The following is a 24,388-nucleotide window of genomic DNA, read 5'->3' on the forward strand; positions in this document are numbered from 1 at the left end:
CACACACACACACACACACACACACACACACACACACACACACACACTGGTGGAAATGAGTCAGCCATATCCTGTGCCAGGACTCAAATTCACTTTGCCTTTCTGAAAACAAGATTCAAGCAATCCAATAATAATCTAATTGAATATTCTGTAAATTGCAGTCTGACCACCACATAAACAAACATATAAAGTACACAGGGACAGTCATCAGCTGTGAATTTGATGATAATATTCAAAACTTTCTACTTATCTGATAATAAAGCACTAGATTACAGTGTGAGGAGAAAAAAGCATTTTCAATGACAATGTCAACTTTTGTCATTTTAAGTACAATATACATCTTAAATTTATGATTGATCCATATGGTTATAAAAAGTGAGGTGAACACAACATATTTAAAATACAACAACCTGCTAAAAAAGAGTGCTTTGGAGGACTTCAGAATAGAAGGGGGAGAATCCCATTACGTCTGGTAGATAACTGCTAACTTGTGGCAGTCAAACAGAGTGTCAATCAGAGAGACACATGTGGTCCAGGACAGTGGTGTGTGTGTGTGTGTGTGTGTGTGTGTGTGTGTGTGTGTGCAGGTGCAGTTTGTTCTGTTTGGTAATTTTGTAATGGACTTGGATTAAGAATATAAAAGATAAATTTATTTCCTCTGTGGATGGCACACCATTGAGATAACTGAAACCAGAATGAATGGTAGATTCAGGAGACAAACAACGATACGCCAATCCAACAGCCAAAAAGATAGCAAAGCCCATTGAGACTACAGTGCTGACTTCCATTTTGCTGGAGTAAGAAAATACTTAAAATTTATAATGAGAAACGATTGCTGAATATGGAAGTCAGTACATGACTGAGGTTCAGAATTTTTAGATTCATAGTAAATTATTATTTTCCACAATGTACACAGATGCAGAAAAGCTAGATGTAGGCTGAGCTAAGAGATTAAGTTTGGGAGCATGAAGGAAATTTCAGGCATAACTGCTTCTTTGTCTTCACATCAGTCTTCACTCCAAATATTAGGTTGATTTTGAAAGATGTATGTCTAGAATGATATAGACAAAATAGAGATTACAAAGAAATCAAGAATGAGTAAAAGAAACTAAACGGCAAGCCTGCTTGACATCAGGATGTGACTAGGGCCTGAAAGATGTGTTGAAATATTTAGGTGTCTAATATTGAAAAATGTGCTGCCAGTAGTAGCAAGACTCAGAACAGAATGACAACAAAAGTCATAAACACACAAGAAGAGCCTCAGCGGAAGATCTTCCTAATAAGGAGAGCTTCCAGAAGGAAGGGAAATAAGTTTGGACAATGGAATTGATCACTGGTCATGCCAGCCCCCTTCTCCAAGCCTGCTTCCTGGCCCACCCCACTTTTTAGTCTTTCTTTTGTTCTTAGCTCATCTAGACAAATTAGGATCATCCAAGATTTAACAACAACAACAAAAAAAGCTTTATAGGTTTGGTTCCAGACATATTAGAGAATCCTGGTAACATTCAAGTGCAGAAATGTAGTAGTTAGCTGCAATCTGGAGATCTTGAGGGTCGACAGCACCTCTTTCAGGCAGAGAGCCTGGTAGAACAGCACACCAGGCTCTGCTCTTCTCCCTTGTGGCTTCCTAGGAAATCCTCCTCCCATCCCGACAGGCCATGTAGGCATGCCTTCTTCTCATATTTGGGTTGTGAGCCTAGCCTTTAATGGCTGAATCATCTCTCTAGCCCAGCCTGCTGTTTCCTAAGTCTACTGTCTGTGCTACAGTAATCTCAGAAGAGAAACTATAAATGACCCTATAGGCTGGAGGGAAGCAGCAGTAGATGGAAGTTCAGACTCCCGTCCTACCTTTACTGTGCCCAGTAACTCCTCAAGCAAGAGAAGTCAGACTCTGCCTTCTTGGTTTTATTTTTCTAGCCAGTCACTCACTGGCTCCTTCATAAGGCCACTGCCAACCTTCCCTCAGAACACTCTTTTTCCACAGCTGTTAATTGCCTCTGTTGGCGCTTTGCACTCCCAGCAGACCATCTTTCTCTCACTGCTGCGCCACTGCGCTGCAGTCTGAAGAACGTTACATTTTGGGGACTGATCCGATATGTCTAGCCTCTCAGCAGCTCTCTCTCTGTTCAGCCGTCTCTCTTACGATTAAATCCTCACTGTGCTCACGATAGACCATGGGCTGCAGTTGGCTAAGCTGGTCTTCGGACACACCTTTCCAGCTCTTAGGAACAGATAAATGGAGGAAATCATTTCGATTTGCCCTTTTCCTTTTATCATAAGATGAAAACTCACATGGAGATTCACTAAGTGATTTGGACCAGTGTCCGACGCCTGGGTGAAGGCATGGCTGCCCTTCCTTTAGGCTTTGGCTCATTGCTGCAGATGGTGGCTGTTGAAGAGTAATGTCTGGACTCCACAGCATAAAGCTGTATTAAAAATGCTTCAGTAGAACGAGCTTCCCTAAATTCTAGGATCCCACATTCTTAAGATATTTGAGAGCTAAAAATAATGAACACCATGGCCTCTTAGGCCTTTGAGTTTAAGATTTTCCTTTCAAAATAATACTTATTCTCTGAGGACAGGAGGACAGTACAACTTTATTTAGCTTAGGGGAACCCAAAATAGAACAGAGGAGATAACGAAGCAACTGCACATACATCTTTCACCGTTGTCCATTCATGCCAAACCTGATGTGTCTTGAAAAATACAAATCACTCACAGTGAAAACTATCTCTAAAACCCTACACTGATCGTTAGACAGTGACGCCGGGGAATTTCAGTAATTACCTTACGATAAGCTACAATGCAGATGGCTGTGTTATTTCCTCAGCCTTATGTAAACAGAAACGGCCTTTTATGGCTGCATGGCACGGAAGTTTACTGAGAGTCGCTCTGAATCCACTCCTATCCCACCTCCCGGAAAAGACAAGAAGAATTGGCAGCTCTCACTCCTGGCTGAGACCTCTCAGCTTCCCTGCTGGCCTCTCCCGCGCTGACTCAGAGCTGGAGGGCAGCGTGATGAGCCTGAACCAGCAGCCGGGAGCCAAGCTGGACCGCGCCTGCTGGCCTGACCAGTCGCAGCCTGTGTCAGGAACATTTTTGTGTGAAAAAGAAAAGAAGCCTTTCCTGGAACTAGTGTTTGTCAAAATACTGATACACTTAAATGTTACTTGGCGGTTCTAGTTTTGAGAGAAGGTCTGGGGAAACACCAGCCTCTGAGCCAGCGTTCTCTGGCGTGACGGGGGCAGCTTTAGGAGTACAGCAAACTGGTGCTCCACTGGGCTCAGTAGATGTTCCTGACCCGAGGCCGCGGTGATGCGACCCTGTGTCCTTTCTACAGTGCTTAAGGGGGAGACTCCTGAGAATCACGTGCTGATCACCAAGCACAAGGAGAGATTATGGAAAAAATTCTTCCAAAGGAACTAGATTTTGAAAGGTAAAAGCAAAAAAGTCTTTGTCCTTATTTTGAAAACTGATTTTTTTTTTCCCATTCTACAATTCTGAGACTCTGAAGTTATCAATTAATTTCAACTGCCTCCTCCACCCCAGACGAAACAAAGCTTCAGAGAGGTAAATCTCTTGTGGATCTCCACCCTGTTGCTAGAGGCAGAGCTGAGACGAGCCTGTATCTACAGAAGAGCCTTAGGGACAAACAGCCTGTGGGTCCTGACACCCATCACTCATGACACCCCGGAATGGTCCCTAGCAGTACCTTTCAGGGCAGGCGGCGTGAACACACTCTGCTTCCTTTGCTTAGGGGATGCGTTCTGCAGCTGCAGACAAGGAAAACAAAGGCGTTAGACTTGCGCAGAAAACACACAGCGGTCAGACCTGTGAAGAAGACAAAACTGCGCGAAATCTCCAAGGCCTTTGCGATGTCTCCCCACGGAGAAGTAGCGCTGTAATCAATTACAGAGAGGCTCAGTGATACCCCAGACCCCCAAACTGTATAAAGCTAAAGGATCTGTTTCCTCATAAAATTCTCAGCTCTTAGATCTTGAAATTGTTTCTTACTTTTATTATTAAAATTTGTTTACAATATTGTATGTGATTTTATTACATTTTATTTGTGTTCGCATGTGGGTGGGTGGGCACATGCTTGGTGCACGCCTGTAGGTCAGAGGACAATTCCTAGAGTTGGTTCTTTCCTTCTAGGTGTGGGTCCTGGAGATCAGACTTGGGGTGTCAGGCTTGTTTGCAAAATTGCCTGTTGAGCTTTCGCCTTCCCCCAGATTAGTTTATTTTAAGGAAATAAAAGGATAGTAATCCAATTGCAAGAAAAACATGGGTTTGATACAAAGTGTACATCAAAAAATAGGCCAGTGGTATAGATAGATATAGATCCACACACATAACATATGTACATATATGTGTATATTTATATTATCTGCCTCTGTAACTGATGAGGGTTCCAATGAGAAAATTAGATTCCTTCATTCGTAGAAGCAATCTTGAGTTGACACATTCAGTTTAAAGCCTGCTTTTACTCAGAATGACAAGGTTAAGGTAATACTCTTTTGTCTGTCCTTTTGGAAAGTTACCTTACTTACTAACTTACCTTTTGGTAAGTTCTTTCTTACCAAAACTGCTACATAGCACTATAACATAAACATCCCAGATCATAACAAGGCTATTTAGAAGTTTCACTTTTTAAAATGGCAAATATAAGAACATATTTCAAGGTCAAAACCACTGTTCTTTAATTATATGGAATCATCTCTATATTACAGGTATTATTTATTCTTACTGTTTATGTAGTTCATGCCTCAGTCAGTTGTGTCCAGGCGACTTTACTGAGTTTATTGAAAGGACAGACCTGTAGTGTTGCCTCGCACGCACGAAGCCTTGTGTTTGACTCCTCCATCACTTCATAAAATGGACTATAGTTGTGGATGTCTGCAGTCCTATCGCTAGAGAGGTGGGTGAAGGAGGGTCAGAAGTTCAAGGCCAGCCACTGCCATCTAGTGACACTGAGGTCAGCCTGGGCTACATGACACTTTGTGTCAAAAAGAAAACTTAAAAATATTTTAATGCAATGAATGAAAGGGTCCTAATTAATAAGTTCTATCATGTGCAGTGACCTTTGCTGAGAAAAACTTAAGTATAAATAGTTACAAGGCATATTTGAGAAGTGGTTTTCTTTTCCATGCATATACGAAAGAATGTGAGGTATAGAGTTTGAAAGAAAGTGGAAATTATTTTGTAAAGTGTTAGCCCGAAGTGAGGCACATTTGTATAAACTAAGTCGTCCTCAAAGTCATCATCCAGATGTTATCATTTACTGATGCAAAATAAGTCTATCAAAAAGTAAAGGTAAGAAAATTGAAACGAACACTTGTCAAATGCTTAGCAAATGAGCAAGCTGCAGCAGAGATTGTTTTTTCCCTTGTACTGAGTATGGAACCCAGGCTCACACACAGGCACACTCCCCACTGAGCTACTCGTCCGGCCCAGCGTAGTCTCTGGAGCAGAGTTCTGTGGTGCCCTAACATTAACCATGTAGGTGACTGACGATTCTGGGGCATCATTCTTGCTTCAGTCGCGTCAGGCTGATCTTGATCAGCAGCCACTACCTCTGGGATTTCACGTATCTTTTTCCATACACACATTCTACACTAAGTAGGAAACCAATTCTACAGAAATGTTGTGTTGTCTCAGCAGGATAATGGTGAAACACAATGAAACCTACTTTATATAGGTGCTTAGTTTTCAAAGCCGCTTTTGCACCTACTTTCTCAGTAAATTGTTTAAAGCTGTGAAAATGTTATTTGATACTTTGCAATTTCTAGAATTTCCCCTTTGGGTGTTGTACATTTACTCATGATCAGGGAAACTGCTTACACCCACAGCCCATCCATTCTCTCTTTGTTCCTTTACTGACTCTACATTATTTCTCTACAATATGTTTTATATTCTCTATCAGATCTCCAAACCTCCCCTGCCTGAATTGTTCCTACCTGAATTGTTCATATAGATATGAAAAAGGTAAGAGGTGTTGAATGTTCAGACTGGCTCTACGTTCGTATTTGAACCTGTTATTCAGGGAACCCATTAGCTTTGGTTACCGAAGCTCTAGGTCTCCTTCTCCCCAGATTTGAGCAATGGGGCTGTCAATGGGGCTGTCTTTGGCTCTAAACAGTTAAAGGCCTTTCGAGATATGAGCAGCACAGCCTCCATGCCCTTACTCCTGAATTTCAATGTTGCCCAGACCTGCTTATCAGGTTCATATATAATCACTCAGGAAATTATTATTGGCATATCCTACCACTAAAGTCAATGTTTTAATTTAGAAATTTTTGCAGGGCTTAAAGTTTCAGCAAGAAGTAAGGTAACTGAGAGGCAGAGATTTTCATATTATTTTACTGCAAACTCACTAAAAGCAACCTAGTACTTTCTATAACACAGTAATATTTATTCATGCCATTTGTTTACATTGTCTGTGGTATTATCACACACAGAGTTAACATTAATGTAGACTAGTACCAACAAATTCTCTTCCAAAGAGTATGCTGGGCTAGGGGTGTAGCTGAGTCGGGCGCGTGCCTGTGCAGGAGACGCTGGGTTTGATCCCCAGAATAAGGAGGGGGAAAAGAAACCACAGTGATGTTATCACAGTTAATTGTGTTTTAACATAGTTATTTGAAATATAAGAAAACTCACTTCTTCCTGTGTGTTGCTCACTCTCTTCTCTTCAATTTCTGAAAGAGAAGTTGATATAATTCATTAGAAATGTAATGGTCTTTCTTATAATTGCATGCTAAAACCTTCAAAATCACAGTTAGAAATATTTTCAGCAATTGTCATATGCGTGTATAACAACCGTGAGGTAGGGCAGAGGACGGGGAGACAGGTGAGCTGCTTTCCTCTGAGAGATTCTTCTCCCAAAAGTTTAAGAAAACGCATGGGAAAGTCCTGCGTCTGACAACCCAGACTCGCCAGCCTTCAGGGACCCCAGGGATGTGACGGTCAGAGCCACGTGACTCAGAGCCACGACCGATGGCTCTGACCGTCAGTCCCCCAGCGTCAAGACATAAGCATTCTTCTGTTTTCATTGATTTCCCTACGTTTGCCAATAACTTTAGGATGCTGATGCTCCTGCTCCGGGGTCTTCGAGTTTGTCACTAACGAGCCTTGTTTTCACAGCCAGCTTCATCTCCATGACTCCTGAGGCAGCAGCTGCCTCCCTTCCGTGGGCCTCTGTACAGAGCCTGCACCTGCCAACTCTTTCCTCTGAAAGTGCTCAGAGCTTTTCACCAGCTGTACAGAGTGGAGACAGGCGAAGCTGCTCAGGTCTGCCACTCCGCGGAGGCCTGGGCTGGGTTGAGAGTCCTTCCCTCTAGCCTTGTTTGGTTTCTGTCTTCTTGACCTAGTTGCCCTTTCTTATTCCTTATGCTAGTCCCGAAACCAAAAGACTAATCTGGGGGTTGAAAACTGAATAATGGATTTGTCTTTGAATATTAACAACATAAGTAGTTGAATACAAAATTAACTCGCAAAAAAACAGTAACCCTCCCATATTCAAATAACAAATTGAGTGAGAGAGAAATCAGGGAAACAACACCTTTCATAATAGCTTCAAATAATACCAAATATCTTGGGGTAACTCTACCCAAGCAAGTGAAAGATTTATGTAATTAAAAACTTTAAGATGTTGACGAAAAGCCAGGCACAGTTGGGGATGTTTTGGCTTATGATATGTAAACATGTTTTTGTCATAATTCCAACTTGAGGATTTTAGTTTGTCCACACGTGTTAAGTGTCTCGTGCGGAGCGTGGTCTTTGCCAGCTGGAATTAGTTGACTTCTGAGGACTTTGAGGAGTTTGAATATGACAGCCCAGAGGAAGAAGGCTTCAGCTATAGGCTTAGACTTTTTAACAACCTACTTTATTTAGAGTTCTTAAACACTTCTACCTCTCTTCCAGCCCCCCAACACTGGGTAGGAGAGAAAGAAGGTTAGTGGGGTCAGAGAGCAGAGTTCTCTCTGCTACTTCGTGCTGGGTAGGGTCGTAGATTCTTTTGGGGGCAACACCAATGTCAGTCGTCAGGAAACCCAGCAGTCCAGGAAACCAGCAAATCAGCAAACAGCAAAGGCAGCTGAACCAACTAGCAGCCAGCAGTCCTCCGCCAAGCAACCGCGCCTTTGCTCTGGGCTGTCATATGTTTTATATAACATATATGAAAGAACTTGAAGAAAATATCAGAAAATGAACCAATTCACCCGAGTTCATGGATCAGTAGGATTAACATAGCAAACATGGCCACCTTACCCAAAGCAACCTACAGATTCAATATAAACACAGACGGAGCAGAACATACCAGTTACCCAGAGCTAGCTAGAGGTAGCAAACAGCTTTCTCTGCAGGCATGAGTATGTATGTTTCTATGTACATCTATGTATTCTGTGTAAAAATAACACCACTGAGAAGCTTCAGCATCAGTGTGCAAACTTCCGCTATCGTCTGTCCGTTAAGTATCACATGTGATCCACAGTAGCCACGCCAGCACAGTGACCAATTGTAATGCTAAATGACCACAATAATCAACCTTGGTCTCATGCTGTCGAGCTTTCCAATATTTAAACTAATATCTAAAACAATATTTTAAGACCCAAATGAGCTCTACTCAGTCACTCTGAACATTTTGTACTTTCTCATGAGACACACTAAAAGAGTATCTTTCAATAAGAACTATGTCCATCATATAATCAAATATAAAAGACCTTTATGGTTTTTATTGTGTGATAATGACAAAAATTCACTTTGCTATAGAAACAAAAATGGAGAAAACTCAGTCCTATATCCCTATCCAGAAAGTAAAGAATTAAGTAAATTTTAAGTCAAAGCAACTCAAACAGAGGTAAAAGTGTTCAAAAACATTTTACAGTTTCCCTAAAATTCACTGATAATTCCTTTTCCTTACTAGGTTGTTGTTGGATTAGGAAAAAATAATCTTTTCTGCCCTCATAACCGCTTATATAAGCCTACAGTGTCTGGTCATAAGACACATTTACAAGGAGAATGAATACAAACAAGATGTCCCTAATAATTTGCACCATGGAACTTGTCACCAACAAAGGAGCCCCATAAAAGCACATTCAAGTCTTGCCAACTCTCTGTAACATCAAAATGACATTTATAGTGACCACATGTTCTCTTCCAGGCTCCAAGCTGTGATCCCCACGGCCAGCTTCAGCAGTTTTCAGGGATACTGGACCTCCGATAAAATAGGAGAAGAGGTCCTTCTATTCAAATATTGTCAAACTTTCTCAGTGACAAGAAAAATTGATTTACTTTTGGGTACAATCAAACAAAATGAATTTTTAATTGAGGAGAAGTTTTCTAGTTGACTATCCATAATTAAAAACTACAAAAATTGATGACAAGCTAGCGATCTCCCTGCAGTTAAGAGCACGTGATGCTTTGCTATAAGAAACAGCATTCTTGTTGAATGACTCACAAACTCTAGCTCTAAGAGATCCGATGTCCCCTTCTGGTGAGTGCAGTTATACGCGCACATAGAGACACACAAAGACAAGATACATACACACACACACACACACACACACACACACACACACACACACACAGATATACACAGACAGCCAGAACCATACACAGACACTCAAAGACACAGATATACACAGTTACAGACCTTCACATAGAGACAGGCAGAGACACACAAAGACAAGATACACACACACACATACACAGACACACAGAATCATACACAGACACAGATACACAGACAATCAAAGACACAGATATACACAGACACACAGTTACAGACACTCAGATAGAGGCAGGAACAGACATACAAAGACACAGATACATACACACACAGATACACACACACAGACACAGACTCACACACAGACACAGATAGACAGACACTCAAAGACACATATACACACAGACACATACACATAATAAAAATGAAAATAATTCTTTAAATTTATATACATATTGAAGCTATAAAATTTTCAGAAAGACACAGTTTTTACTTTTCCCCTTTATTTAATCACTTTACAGCCTGATTGTAGCCCTCTCTTTTTCTCTCCTCCTAGTCCCACCCTCACACCTCCTCCCCCAATTCCTCCCTCCTCTTGTCCAAGAAGGGGAGACCCCCATGGGTACCAACCCACCCTGACATATCAAGTCACAGCAGGACTAAGTGCATCCTCTCCCACTGAGGCCAGACAAGGCAGCCCAGCTAGGGGGAAGGGATCCAAAGGCAGGCATCAGAGTCAGAGACAGCCCCTCCTCCCATTGTTAGGGGACCCACATGAAAAACAGGCCGCACATCTGCCACATATGTGTAGGGGCGTAGGTCCAGCCCATGCGTGCTCTTTGGTTGGTGGTTCAGTCTCCGTGAGCCCCCATGGGCCCAGGTTAGTTGGCTCTATAGGTCTTCTTGTAGTGTCCTTGACCCCTCCAGCTCCCTCAATCCTTTCTCCCACTCTTCCACAAGACTCCCGGGCTCCACTATTGTTTGGCTCTGGGTCTCTGCATCTGTTTCCATCAGCTGCTGGATGAAGCCTCTCAGAGGACAGTTAAGCTAGGCTCCTGTCTGCAAGCACAGGTATATCATACTTTTAATCTTCTCTTTCAATAGTCATTTGGTCTGACAGAAAGAGTTCCTTGCTTTAGGGCTGGAGCTAGAGTAGAGTCGGTAGGCTGAGAGCCTAGCATCTGTGAAGGCCTGGCTTCAATAGTCCCGTGCCACAGGGACAACAGGATGGCTCATGCTTATCATCCCAGTAACTGGGAGGTAGCAGCTGGAGGGTCAGAACTTCCAGGTCATCCTCGGTTGTCAGAGAGCACTCTGCAGACCATACAGAGGACTTGCAGAGGAATGGCGATAGTCTCTGCTTACTTCTTCCACTGCTCTTGGCAGAGAAGCATAGGGGCTGTACAATAGCATCTTGTCAAAGACATACACCTGATACTCATGGTTCATGAAAGAAGACCATCTTCTTATCCCAGAACGCAGCAGAATGGTTACTCTTCATTGATAGCAAATGCTAAAAAGTTACTTTAACCAGGAAATGTTTGATTTGAATACCAGTTAAAGCAAAGCCATAACTTCTAACCTTAAAAATAGTTTTACTCAGTCCAAGGAAATGCAACAGACACTCAAGTGCCATAAGCATCACCATGCCAGGTGATTCAAAAGGGAATCAAGGAAAATTAGGATGTTTGACTTTGCACTAGTTTCTGGAGACAGGAAAGAAATCAGCATCAAGCTGTATGTGTGTGTGTGTGTGTGTGTGTGTGTGTGTGTACATGTATATGTATGCATGTCTATGAGAAATTCATAGAAATTCTCATATATGTATATAAAAATCTATGAGGGTAAAGTCATATGTAATAGACTCTTTCATAAAATTTAGCCTCATGGACCAACTAAAACCAAAGAAATGAATGGTTTACTAAGGGTGTCTCTTGCAGAACTGCACTAGCTTATAAATAGAGGGCCCTGGTGGAGATTCAGTTTCTTAGGCTAAGCTCTAAAGATGCACCTTCTCATGTGTTTAGATAAACTTGAGCCTTTACTTTAAGCAGCTGTTTCAGAAATGCAAAAGAAAAGGCCAATTCAGACAAAACTGGAGAACTCAGTATCGAAAACTGATACTCTGAAAAACAGTATCAAAAACTGATACTCTGAAGACTTCACCTGTTCAAAAGGGAAAGAAGTGACTGGCTAAACCTAAGAAATGGCTGGAAAAATAAAGTCACGGTTAAAGGGAATCAAAGAGCTCCAGGGCCTGAAACACTAAAAACAAACACATAAACAACAACAACAAAAAGCACAATTAAAAAAGCAGGTGAGAAACTGGGTCCAGAAGGCTCTGGAATGAAGAAGTAGCCAGAAGCAACTGGAATTTTCAGTCCATCTGTAAAAAGGCTGACGTCCTGTGCAAAAAAAAACAAAAGCCAGAATTGCTGCCTAGAATCAGGGGTACATGGCTGTTAAGTATGTTGGAGAAAAACTCTTATATACAGACCCGGGGCAAGGAAGCAAAGGAGGAGCTGCCACAGATGACTGCCAAAGAAATGAAAGAGAAGCGCTAGTCCTAATAGGTTGCCTGGTTCCCTTTCCTCACGACGCAAAATGCTGCTTGGAATAGAAACATGTCGCCCCACAAACTGCCACCACACTCCATATTACTTACACTGATATGACACTAACAGTCAGGTGGCGTGAGGGGAGGAGTTAGCGTGACCAATCATAACCCACACGGGCAGAGTTCACTAAACTTGAACTGGATTTCATAAAACCACCACCAGCGTGTGTGGTAATAGTCTCAACAGGTCACGGTGACCACCACTTGAAACAGCATTTCCTGATGTTATCTAAGCATAAGTTACATGATAGGGACACATATGCACAAAGAGAGAGGGGGAGGGGAGGGAGACAGAGACAGAGGACACACAGAGAGAGGCGGAGAGAGATATAAAGAGAGAAGGAGGTGGAGAGGCAGAGGGCTGAGATGCACACTCCTTACCCTAGCAGGAGGAAGGAAGCTGAGATTTTTTTTTTTTTTACATTATTGTCTGTCCATTTCACTGCTATCCTTTTGTCTGATCACTTATCGTGAGTCCATCCTTTAAAAGTAAGCCTACGAAAAAGATAAAATGAGTTCCTGAAATGAGGGAACTTTTCAGGGGGAATAAAAGCTAAAGTTTTTATTTAAACTGATAATATTTCTGTCAAACACAGTGTTACTGAATATCTTTGACCTCTACCAAATTTACCATTAAAATCATAATTTTATGGTAGACTATTTACAATTTTCTCAAAACTATAAGAACATGCACAATATTTATAATTATGTTATGTCAGTCTCAAAAGGAGTTTATAAAAAATTAGGCATCAATCTCTATTAAATCTAGAATATCACATCTATAGCTTTATAACCCAAACCAAATGGTTTGAATTCCTTTACATCATGGTAATTGTTTGGGAGATGTCACTATCTACTTATCTTAATGCTGTCTCGAAGCACTCTGCTTCTGTAGGCAAGCAATATTTATAGTTAAGAAATATTGCATAATATCTAACTCAAGAATATTCATCCAGGTACAAAATTTCTACATACTTTAATAAGAAAGCTTGAATTAAATAATAGAAGTCATGTAGGTTTACAAAGACGGATATAATAATTTCTTGACTGATTATGTTTGTCTGTGGAGACCTCTCAACTAGCAAGCTATTAAGTTATATGTGTGCTCTGCAGTGTGTGTGTTCTATACAGTATGTAGATACAGCTATGCATATGTTTTGGGTCAAAACTGAATTTATGAAATTATTTTCATTGCTGCTTCATACTGTAATTCTGCTACTATTATGAACAGTAATGTAAAAATCTGATATTCAGGATATTTTATATGCAACCCCTTGTGAAAGTGTCTTTGGGCCCCAAAGGGTCTTGACCCTCGAGCTGAGATCTAGAAACAGGAGAAGGTTGAGGAGACGGTGCAGGTGTAATATGCACGCTGCTGTGGAAGCAAGAGGATCTGCGCTCAGATGCCCCGCACCCAGGCAAGGGTACCGGGCACAGCAGAACACAGCTGTCACCCAGTACTGGGGAGGCAGAGACAGGCGGCTGACTCACTGTCGAGGTTCAGTGAGAAAGCCTGCCACACACACACACACACACACACACACACAGGCCTCTCGAGCAGGGAGGATGTTGTCATACATGGTCTAGACCACAGGTATTTCACACTGATCCTGTAAACTAAGTTCTTTCTGAATGTGATTACGACAACACATCCCTGGACTCTTTTCATCTGGGAAAATGTGTTATAAACTCGTGTGCATAGGTCTAGTGTGAAAGCTCAGAACGTCTTCCAGGTTTATGTTCAACCCTTCTCAATCCTTCTCTCTAGGAAACGGGGTTTCCACTCCAGCAGCACACTTGGCCATGACCCTAAATCCTTGGGATATTTCACCAGCTTATCTTTTGGATCTTTGCTAGGTATGACTAAAAATCAGTTGTATTTTATGTGAGAGCAGCATTTCAGAAAACACATACACACAATTTATAGTCGTGTGTGTGTGTGTGTGTGTGTGTGTGTGCGCACGTGTGAGCCATAAAGGCTTAATTACAAGGGGACTGGTGCCAGGTCTGGCACTCTCTGAAGGAATTTACCATCACATCGCTGAAAACAGCAGAGGAATCTGACTTGCTGCCTTTTGGCTGATTCTCTGTTTCCTTTCTCAGGTTTGAAGATGAGAAGTCCTTCTAAAACCCTTGGCAATACGTCTAATGCTTCTGTGAATGATCAGCCTGCACAACTAAACAATACAAGTGGGAGACAAGGAAAGGCAGGCCTGCGCAGAGGCCTTTGTGCCCACCAGTTCTGGATGGGTCAGCACCGTGAGCATCCAGCACTGAGGAATAAACCAGGAGCAGATCAGGGACTGTACTGCCGTGTGTACTGGACGCCCTGAGATTTCTCTTCTCCTTGCAGTTTCAGTTTCCTGGTGTAGAGTAAGTGGTTTGCATGCTGGATGAATCTACCTTGTCTTCCTTACAAGCAGTAGAGGCCTGGACGGACTGCTGGAAACTCCTTCACAGCAGGGCAGAGTGGAGTAAGCCTATCCGAACTCTCTTCAGGCAGCTATGGGGAAGGAAGCCTTTCACACTGGCTTCCCCTCCTCCTCCACTCCCCAAGACCAGCCTTAGTCATTAGTCCTTTGACTGGGAGCCTGCCCAGCTGTGCTGGAGGCCTATTATTTGGTGCATCAAATTGAGCCACAGGCTATGGTTTCTTCTGTGTTCTCCTCTAAGCACTTAAACTTTTTTTTTCATGTTGTTGTCAAAACTGGGGTCCAGACTGAAATCACCAGAACAATGAATTTATGTGCACTGGGAAGAAAGATGTGGAGAAAATAAACCAGAACGCAGGACTCTTGGCCTGCTGTGTCCAGAGTCACTCGGCTGTATTTTCTTTTTGACACCACTTCCGGCTTTCTAGACTTTGATTGAAGATAATCTCATAACCAAATCGGTTTTCCCCAGAGCTCTCTATAACATACCTCATTGTAAGGGCTATCCAGCAAGACCTGGGCGCACTGTAGGGGCTGTCTGTGCCAAGAGAAGAGGAAATGGCAAAGAAAACCCCGGAGATGGTGGAGAACACTCAGGCGGTTTGTCTTAGGATTCCAGATCATATTTCTGCCTACAGGTTTCCAGCACATGGAAAGAGAGCCCGAAAGGCAAAGTCTCTGAAGTTCCCAGGGCAGGTTTTTGATGAGTCTTCTTGACATTTACAAATTCAGCTTCTCTTACTTAGGTATTAGGTACCCCCCCCAACACACACACACTTGAGTTACTGGAGGACCTGAAAGTTGCTGCATCTCCTAGCTCATCAGGCATCATTGCCAATCACTGATTTTTTTTCAAGTTTGAGTTTGAATTTGTCACATCTCTTTCAGAAAAATAGTTCCATTTTATCAGTTTACTGGTATCAGTTTAAACAACATGATAATTCTTTTAAAATTAATTGATTAATTTCTTTGTTATACTTTATTCACTTTGTATCCCTGCTGTAGTCCCTTCCTTCATCTCCTCCCAGTCCCACCTTGCCTCCCTCTTCTCCTCCTTAGCCCCTTCCCTATTCCACTGATAGGGGAGGTCTTCCTCCCCTTCTATCTGACTGTAGTCTATCAAGTTTCATTGGGGCTGGCTGCATCCTCCTCCTCTGTGGCCTGACAAGGTAGCTCCCCCATTAGGGGGAGGTGATCAAAGAGCCAGCCACTGAGTTCATGTTGGAGACAGCCACTGTTCCTCTTAGTAGGGAACCTACATGGAGACTGAGCTGCCATGCGCTACATCTGAACAGGGGTTCTAGGTTATCTCTATGCATGGTCCTTGGTTGGAGTATCAGTCTCTGAAAGCCCCATTAGGCTGAGGCATTCTGGATCTATTGTTCTTTTTGTGGAGTTCCTTTCTCCTCCAGGTCTTTCTATCTCCCTCTTCTTCCATAAGGTTTCCAGCACTCTGCCCAAAGTTTGGCTATGAGTCTCAGTATGTCCTTTAATACCATGGTGGGTAGAGTCTTTCAGAGGTCCCTGTGGAAGGCTTCTGTCCTGTTCCTTGTCTTTTCCTACTTCTGATGTTTATCCTGTTTGCCATTCTGAGTGAGGGTTCAGCCTCTTCCCTAGGGTCCTCCTTGTTTAGCTTCTTTAGGACTATAGATTTTAGTATGCTTATCCTGTATTGTATAGCTAATATCTACTTATAAGTGAGTATATGCCATATGTGTCTTTCTGATTCTGGGATACCTCACTCAGGATGATCTTTTCCAGTTCCATCCATTTTCCTGCAAATTTCATGATCTCCTTGTTTTTGATTGCTGAATAGTATTCCATTGTGTAAATGTACCACACTTTCTGTATCCATTTCTTCGTTGAGGGACATCTAGGTTGTTTCCAGATTCTGGCTATTATAAATAAAGCTGCTGTGAACATAGTTGGCCAAATGTCCTTATTGAATGTTGGGGCATCTTTTGGGTGTATGTCTAGGAGTGGTATGGCTGGATCTTGAGGGAGCACTATCCCTAATTGTCTGAGAAAGCACCAGGTTGATTTCCAAAGTGGTTGTACAAGTTTACACTCCCACCAGCAATGAAGGAGGGTTCCTCTTTCTCCACATGCTCTGCAGCATGCATCATCCCTTGAGTTTTTGGTGCTAGTCGTTCTGATGGATGTGAGACAGAATCTCAGAGTTGTTTTGATTTGCATTTCCCAAATTACCAAGGACTTTGAGCATTTCTTTAAGTGTTTCTCTCCCATTCAATATTACCCTGTTGAGAATTCTCTGTTTAGCACTGTGCCCCATTTTTAATTGGATTACTTGGTTTGTTGGTGTTTAAAGTCTTAAAAAAAAACAACTCCTTTAGAAATAATCACCTAAAGAATTGGTGATAAAATATAGACTCTTACATTAATGCTAAAATCAATGCTAAAACAATTCTCTGATATTCTGGGAAATGTAAAAAAAAAAAATCAATGGAATAGTTACTAATAAGCATCTGGTGTCTCCCAATACTGTGTTTCAAGCCATTTTTAGCTATAGTTTCTTCTAAATAGTCACACTTTGAATAATTTTGGTGTTAGAAATTTTGAATCATTACCATTTTATCTGCCATTTACCTAAAATAGCACAACATTGCTCTTCAACATACTCCTCAGATGAAGCCCACTGGCTGGCTGAGAACAGAAATGGCTGAGTGGGTCAACAGAGTGAATGGTTATGGTGCAACTCAGAGAATACCCACTTTCCCAAGACGCATGGCAAACTGTGTTTGGTATAGAATTGGCTGCTCACCAATATCTGGGCAATTATTTCTGTTCCCAGGCCAAGTAAATGCTTCCTCTTTTCTGAAACAGGTGGCTAACACTGCTGGCGACTTACTGAACCTTCTTTGAGATCTTGATTAAAACCAATCACTTTCCACTTCCAGAGAAGATAATGCCATACAAGCAAATACGGTCTTTCTTATTTATCATACATCTTGTTTCTTATCATGAATTTCCAACTTACACTTCTGATCTCTATTTCTAATATGAACTGATGAACAATTTTTGAAGGCTACAACTCCTGAATAGAGTCTATAAGCACACATATATACCTATATCTATGTGACCACACACACACACACACACACACACACACACACACACACACACCATATACCCAGGCAGCATGGTGCTTTTCAGCTTTAGAAGGAAGATACAGGCAGGATAAAGTGTACAAAGTTCCAATTATGTAGGATAAATGACTTTAAAGAACTAAGGTATGGAGTGAGACCATGTTTAATATTGTTATACTAGTAATTAAAAAAAAAGATAGAGAAAGGAGGAGGGAGGCAAGAAGAGTGAAAGCGGGGAGGAAAGAAGATGGATGCAGGAATAAACAATGACCAGATTTCCGTTTTAAGGAAATTATCCTGAGAGGTAGGTGGTCACTGGGCTGCAGAAGTCACCCAGTTAGGATGGGATGCCAGTGTTCAGGCAATGGGTGAATCATCGAATCAGGCTGGAGAGATGTTTAAGAGAAAGAATGCCCAAGCTTTGCCGGCTGACCGGATAAGTGTGGCTGCAGGGAGCAGCAACGCAAGGCAGAGGTTTAAAGATCATGTTTTAAAAGATCATATGCAGTGTCTCACTCAGATTTTGAGTTTTCATGGAGTTGTTGATTTTGAGGTGATTGATTATTCCGGTGGGGAAAATCCAGGAATAGTCATGCTCAGGAGAGAAAGCACAGCTGAGGACAGATCATGGAGTGATCAGGTCAATGAGGGCATGAGAAGAGGGAGAGCTAAGACAAAGGCTTTGGGAAGGTAGAGAAACACAGCTTGGTGGAAATCCTGCCTGTTCAAGGAGAGACTGAAAAAGAGAGGCCCATTAAGAGACAGCCTTCTCCGATGACCTACATGTCATCATTTCCCAGCGTACACCTTACTCTGTTTGGGGACAGCACTCTCTTTGAATGTGTGCTGCATGCTCAAAGCATTTGTCTGGTGTCTGCTGTCTACACAGATCATTTCCCTATTTGGCCTGGACTTGTGGAGGAAATACTGGTGCCCCTTCCTACGCTCGGTGGAAATAGGAATGGCGTCATAGCATGTTAATCAAACATTTTAGCTTGTTTTCTTGCTTACTTTATCATTCAGCACACAACAGCCATGCTTCAGAACTTTGGAGCAAGTCTGGCAGGTCAAGGGAGTCATAAGACTACTTGGAAATCAGTTCTTACTAAATAAAATGTTAGCAGTTTAAGAAAATAATCTAAGAACAGATGGACCAAATTTGCTTCCACACACATGAATCTGAACATAAAGTGGTTGACCAAACACATTTCACATTCCTCCAAATATAACTTGTGAATACTGAATTGAAAGAAAAATGCTGAGTTTTATGTTCTGCTTTGCCTGTAGTTGGCCATTATCTTTAATACTCAGTTTTTCTCAAATTTCTCTATTGTTTGGAGTTGCCTACATACTTTTAAGGTCAAGAAGAATCTTTTAAGATAAATATTCTTGTTTTTTAATTTCTTAAAGATTATTTATTCTAGCTCCCATTTTCAACCCACTCCAAATTTTTATCATGGCTGAAATAAACAGTTGCAAACAAACAAACAAAAATCCCTCTGATTTATTTCCAGTCAAGGGTCTATCTCTCTGCTTGTTCTTCAGTTAATACTGTCAACTTCCTCAGTGTTGTTGATCTGACTTGTCATCCTGCCCATTTGACATTTTGATTCCCATCAAAATGTATGAACTGAAGTTCCTAGAGAAAAAGCCATATCTGTTTTAAAGATTCTGCAAAGCTGGTTGGCTGCCCAGGACTCTGGGATTGTAGGGTCAGGGTATTACAGATCCAGAACCAAGTACTACAGGTATTTCTCTAACCTGTTAATAGCTATTCACCGTGTACCTCTGTCTGCCCTAACATCCTAGCCATCGTGTCGAACCTTCTGGAATGTGTTAACAGATCTAGTTTCCACCACTGGCAAAGGCTAAGAATGTCATCAGGCAGCATCTGAAACCTATAGCAAAGATTTCCCAGTGTGCTTTCACCATCTACCTTATGTTCCATCTCACATATTTGAAAAATGCCTCAATTTATGACTTTTTACTCTGTAACTATATAAGTTTCATGAAACTGTGTCTACATTAAAATGTGGTATTTGGGCAGTCTAAAGAAGCCATGATCACTTACATAAAAAGATACAGAAAGTATCTCTTTTTGCTCTGGGGGTCAGAGCCGTTTTGCACTGTCACTGCTGAGAACTGAGTACATTCCAGATCAAGGCACAGACGTTGCAATTGTGTTATTGAAGCAACAGAGCCCATGCACTTGTTAGGGCGACCCCAAGCATCTTTCCTCTCTTCTGAGAGACCCTGTCTCTAACAGGACCACATGCAGGCAGAGCGAATGCTCCTGGAACGACTTACAGCCAGCAGGGGCCTGGAGCCATAGACAAGATCTTCAAGCACCTGCTCTCCAGGTGGAAGGCGGCAGACATGCTCACTCACCCTTCATCTCTTCAGCTGTGTCACTCTGGTAAGGCTTCCTGTCTGCTTCTCATGACCTCTCAGCACAATAAAGCCTTCGTCGTCCTACACCAATGAAAGGGCCGCCATGTCTTTCCCTTTCCCGTCTCTCTCTCTCTCGCTTTTTGGTATTATGTCTCAAGTAAAGCACTTTCATACAAGTCCTTTGCTCCAGCTAGTGCTCTAGAGAACCCAAAGCTAATCACCGATGCCATAGATTAGACCTGTGACCTGTAGTTCTGTATATTTGAATTTCATTAAATGTCAAGAGCTAGTCAGAGCTACTGTTTATCGATATTGCACAAGATTTTTGATAATAAATATTTTTATTATAAATCTACAAATCCTTTACAGTGGATATGGCTCACTAGTTCAGATATCACAGTTGAGTGTGTACATAGGCCTAAGTTTTACATCCAGTGCTGCTGCTGAGTAGAAGGCAAGGAGTCCCATGTATAGGGAAGGAAAAGGGCCACGACTCATATTACCAGAAGCTCATGATTTGGAAATAGGGAATAAAACACATTAGAACCACAACACGGGTGAATACACTGTAAAGTGAACTCTAAATATTATGAAACTGCCAAAGACAAACTAAACCTAATCAAACATTATCAGGAAATGGGCTCAGACACGAAGATATCCAGTTCCTGGGAGGATGGGGGACAAATACAACACCTGGGAGGACATGTTTTCACATGGGGTAGGTGCAGATCTCTGTTGCCACCCTGGAGGGCTGAGCCAGAAGTCGCTCACATTCAGCCAGAGCAGCCAGTGTCCCTTTACGTCCCATCCCTGGGACTCATTTACCTCTGTGTATTCAGCCTCAGGCAGCTAAACACATATCCTTATCTCCCTCCCTTACATAGTTATTTTATAGGTTTTCAGCCTATCTGAGTGTTCACTTTGCTTCCGAATCTGTCTAAATATGCCTTCCTAGCTTTGACGCAGCAACAAGAATTAAAGATGAGAATAATATATAATATTATATCCCTTCCACTGGAGGAACAGGGACACCAACCCAGCACAAAACCTTTGGCCTATAATTTGTCTGACTTGCAAGATGTACTGGGGTAAAGGTGGCACAGAAATTGTGAGAGTGGCCAACCAATGACTGGGCTGGCTTGTGACCCAGCACCAGAAGAAGCCAGGATCTGACACTGCTCGAAGCCCAGAGACCTAGGATAATACCAAATATGACCAGGGGTGGGGGGAAGACAATAAAATGACTCCTAATGATCTGCTATACTTGTAGACCAGAGCCTAGCATATTCATTAGCAGCGAGGCTTCACACAATAAGTGATGGGAGTGTATGGAGAGACTCATAGCCAAACATTAGGCGGAGCTCGGGAAATTTCATGGAAGGAGAGGAATGACTGTAAGAGCCAGTGGGTTTAAGAACACCAGGAACACAGCCCAGAGAATCAACTGATCAGGGCCCAGAGGGGCTCACGGAGACTGAAGCGACAATCAGAGAGCATGCGTGGATCTGATCTACGTCCTCTGCATATATGTTATGGTTATATAGCTTAGTGTTCTTGTGGGACTCCTAATGGAGCAGAGGCTGTCTCTGACTCTTGTCTGACTCTTTTCCTCCTACTGTGTTGCTTCATTCATCCTTGATATGAGGCTCGTGCCTAGTCTTATTTTAACTTATGCTGGGTTTGGTTGATGTTGCTGGAAGGCCTGCTATTTTCTGAAGGGAAACATAGGAGCAGTGGGTCTGGAGGAGAGGTGGGGGCCAGGACTACGAGGACAGGACAGAGAGGAAACTGCGGTCAGGATGTACCGTATGAGAGAGGAAAAAAAAAAACCTTTAAAAAGAATTCTAACCAATCTTGAGGAGAAAATTAAGAAAAGAACAAATCGTTAAGGTGTTTGTTGTAAATGCCTACTGATCCTTGGGTGTGGTTGGGAATTTGTAAGCTGCAGAATGCATTAAAATTTAAGATTCATTTCCATTTTAAAGTCACAGTCGCTGTGTGTGATTGCTTCCTTCACCCCCAAACGGGAAAAGAATCAGAGGCATAATAAAATGAGTGCATATATTATGGATTCCTACAGTGAAACCATTCTGGGTTTGGAAACAAACTAAGCTTTTTTCCCCTTAGGGGATTTAAAATTGGCAGAAAGAATGCCAGGAAGTAAAGTTTTTACAGAAAAAATACGTATTCCTCCCAGCATTTTTTTTTATATTAAAGCACTTGCATGACTAACTAGATACTTATTCTTTGAAAAATAAGTTGAACAGTTACTAAGAGTTGCTGAAATGAAAAACAGTTTTTACTTACGCATTTAAATGTATAATCTAACTCGTACAATAACAACCATCTTGTCATTCAAGCATGCATTCATTTATACAATAAATTTTGCCAGCCAGGCCTGTTGGAAAGGAATAAAGCAGTGTGAATTCAGATTCACAGAAGACAGATGCTGACATGGGCATACAGTCTCTCTCCATCCCTTCACATAGAAACAAGACTAGGTGCCAAACTCTGGGCTTGGTAATAGCAATTTAAGGCCAAATCAGACATAGTCCTTTCTTTCGGTGAAAGGCTAAACTGTTCCTCAACGCCCCCCCTCAAAAAAAAAAGAGACAATCACGAGGCAGTGTGAGAAACAGTCCAACCCAGCACACTTCCATTCCAGTCTCATATGTGCAAACAACTACAGTAAATAATATGAATGGTGGCCAAAAATCCCTTAGCAATAAAACTAACAATTATGTACAAATTATGCTTTTCCTGTTGTGAAAACGTTGAAGGGACTATGGTTTGCCTCAGGGTACCTGGATGTACTTGAATCCTGCACGTGTGTTGTCACTGGGGTATGTGTGACTTTCTTAAATTCTCCGTTTGAGGGCATCCAGAACTGGCTTGTATTGCCTAGAACTGAATTATGACTGGTCAGCCAGGGCAGCACTGTCTTCAAAGGTACAGACGCTTCGTATGTGATGGCAACTCGATAGGCTGAACACTTTGCTCCACTCCTGCTCTCTACCCTCAGTGGCTCATTTTCAGTTCCTCAAAAGCAACATCCTCTTTCCTACCTTGAGGTTCATCTCTGCATAAAGCTCCCCCTTCCTCAATCTGTACTTTACATATTACTTTTCTTCGAAGGCCTCTTTGATCTCTGCACTGAGTTACATCTGTTTAGTTATATGGTCTAATAACAACTGTAGCATTTATCGTGACTTTAGGAAACTAATTGTTGTGTTTATCATTTGCACCTTAGTTCCTTTTCTATTGCTGTGACAAAGCACCATGAGCATCAAGCATGTCATTGGTGCTCCTGCTTCCAGGGGTGGCAGAGCCCCCAAGGGTCATAGCAGGGAACAGAAATGAGTACCGCCCCCTTGCTGCTCAGTGGCTGGATTTTCTGAAGGGACTTAGGTAGTAAATTGATATGATCAGATGTTATTTTAGAAATATAATGTGCTAGAAAGGGAAGAATGAAATAAAAGTTGGCACCACAATTTAGATAGGATTATTATAAAATTACACACAGAGAGAGAAAGACAGAAACAGACACAGAGAGAGAAAGGCCTGTGCTAAGAATCAATGACAGCAATGAGATATAGATTATATGGATTGCATTAGAGAAATGTGTACCAGATAAAATTCGAAGTAGTTGGAACTTGGTTAAATGTTAAGAAACACATGACCAGCAACAGGCTTGAAGAGGTAAAAGAAAATAAACTCTCTCTTAGTCATGGTAAATTGTATATGCCTCTGATTCAGGCATATACAATGTTCAGATGACTTTTAACACAGATTTTTGAAGATCAGCAAATACCTTCAGTCCAAGACATTGATTCTGAAGCCATCAGTATATAACTGACCATTCTACACAATGAGGGAGAGAGAATTAAGGGTATATGACTAAGCCAGGCATAGTGGCACATGTCTTTAATCCCAGTACTTGGGAGGCAAAGGCCAGTGGATCTCTGTGAGTTTGGGGCCTGTCTGGTCTATATAGTGAGTTCCAGGACAGCCAGAACTACACAGAGGGACCATGTTTCAAAAAAAACAAAACAAAACAAAACAAAAACTAAAACAAACAACAACAAAGAGTACATGACTGGATGTTTAAGATACTGACCCTTGCAAATAAGAAGCCTGATGTGGGAGGGAAATTATCAGAGCATGATCTCCCAGGGAGAAGTAAAGTAAGACAAAAGTCACGAAAGGCAAGAACTGCAAGAACGTTCCCCTCCCCAACAGTGTCAAATACTGCACAGGCATCAAGGACTGAAAAGAAACACACACACACACACACACACACACACACACACACACACACACACACACACACACA

At 41.9% G+C, this 24,388-nt stretch overlaps 1 protein-coding gene across 2 annotated transcripts in view; it reads right to left on the reverse strand.

The window, feature by feature from the left end:
* The window catches only part of Ppp1r1c (protein phosphatase 1 regulatory inhibitor subunit 1C), a 101,958-nt gene that overhangs the window by 43,559 nt on the left and 34,011 nt on the right, over positions 1-24,388 (reverse strand). For both annotated transcript variants that reach the window (XM_055600722.1, XM_055600721.1), the window contains exons 3-4: positions 6,661-6,698; positions 3,713-3,773 (exon numbers count right to left, since the gene is read on the reverse strand). In XM_055600722.1, coding sequence (XP_055456697.1) covers positions 3,713-3,773; positions 6,661-6,698 — 99 coding nt within the window. The remainder of the gene's footprint in view (positions 1-3,712; positions 3,774-6,660; positions 6,699-24,388) is intronic.

Source organism: Psammomys obesus, unplaced genomic scaffold (genome assembly GCF_907164565.1).
Source record: "Psammomys obesus unplaced genomic scaffold, mPsaObe1.curated_primary_1811, whole genome shotgun sequence".
Classification (NCBI taxonomy): Eukaryota; Metazoa; Chordata; class Mammalia; order Rodentia; family Muridae; genus Psammomys; species Psammomys obesus.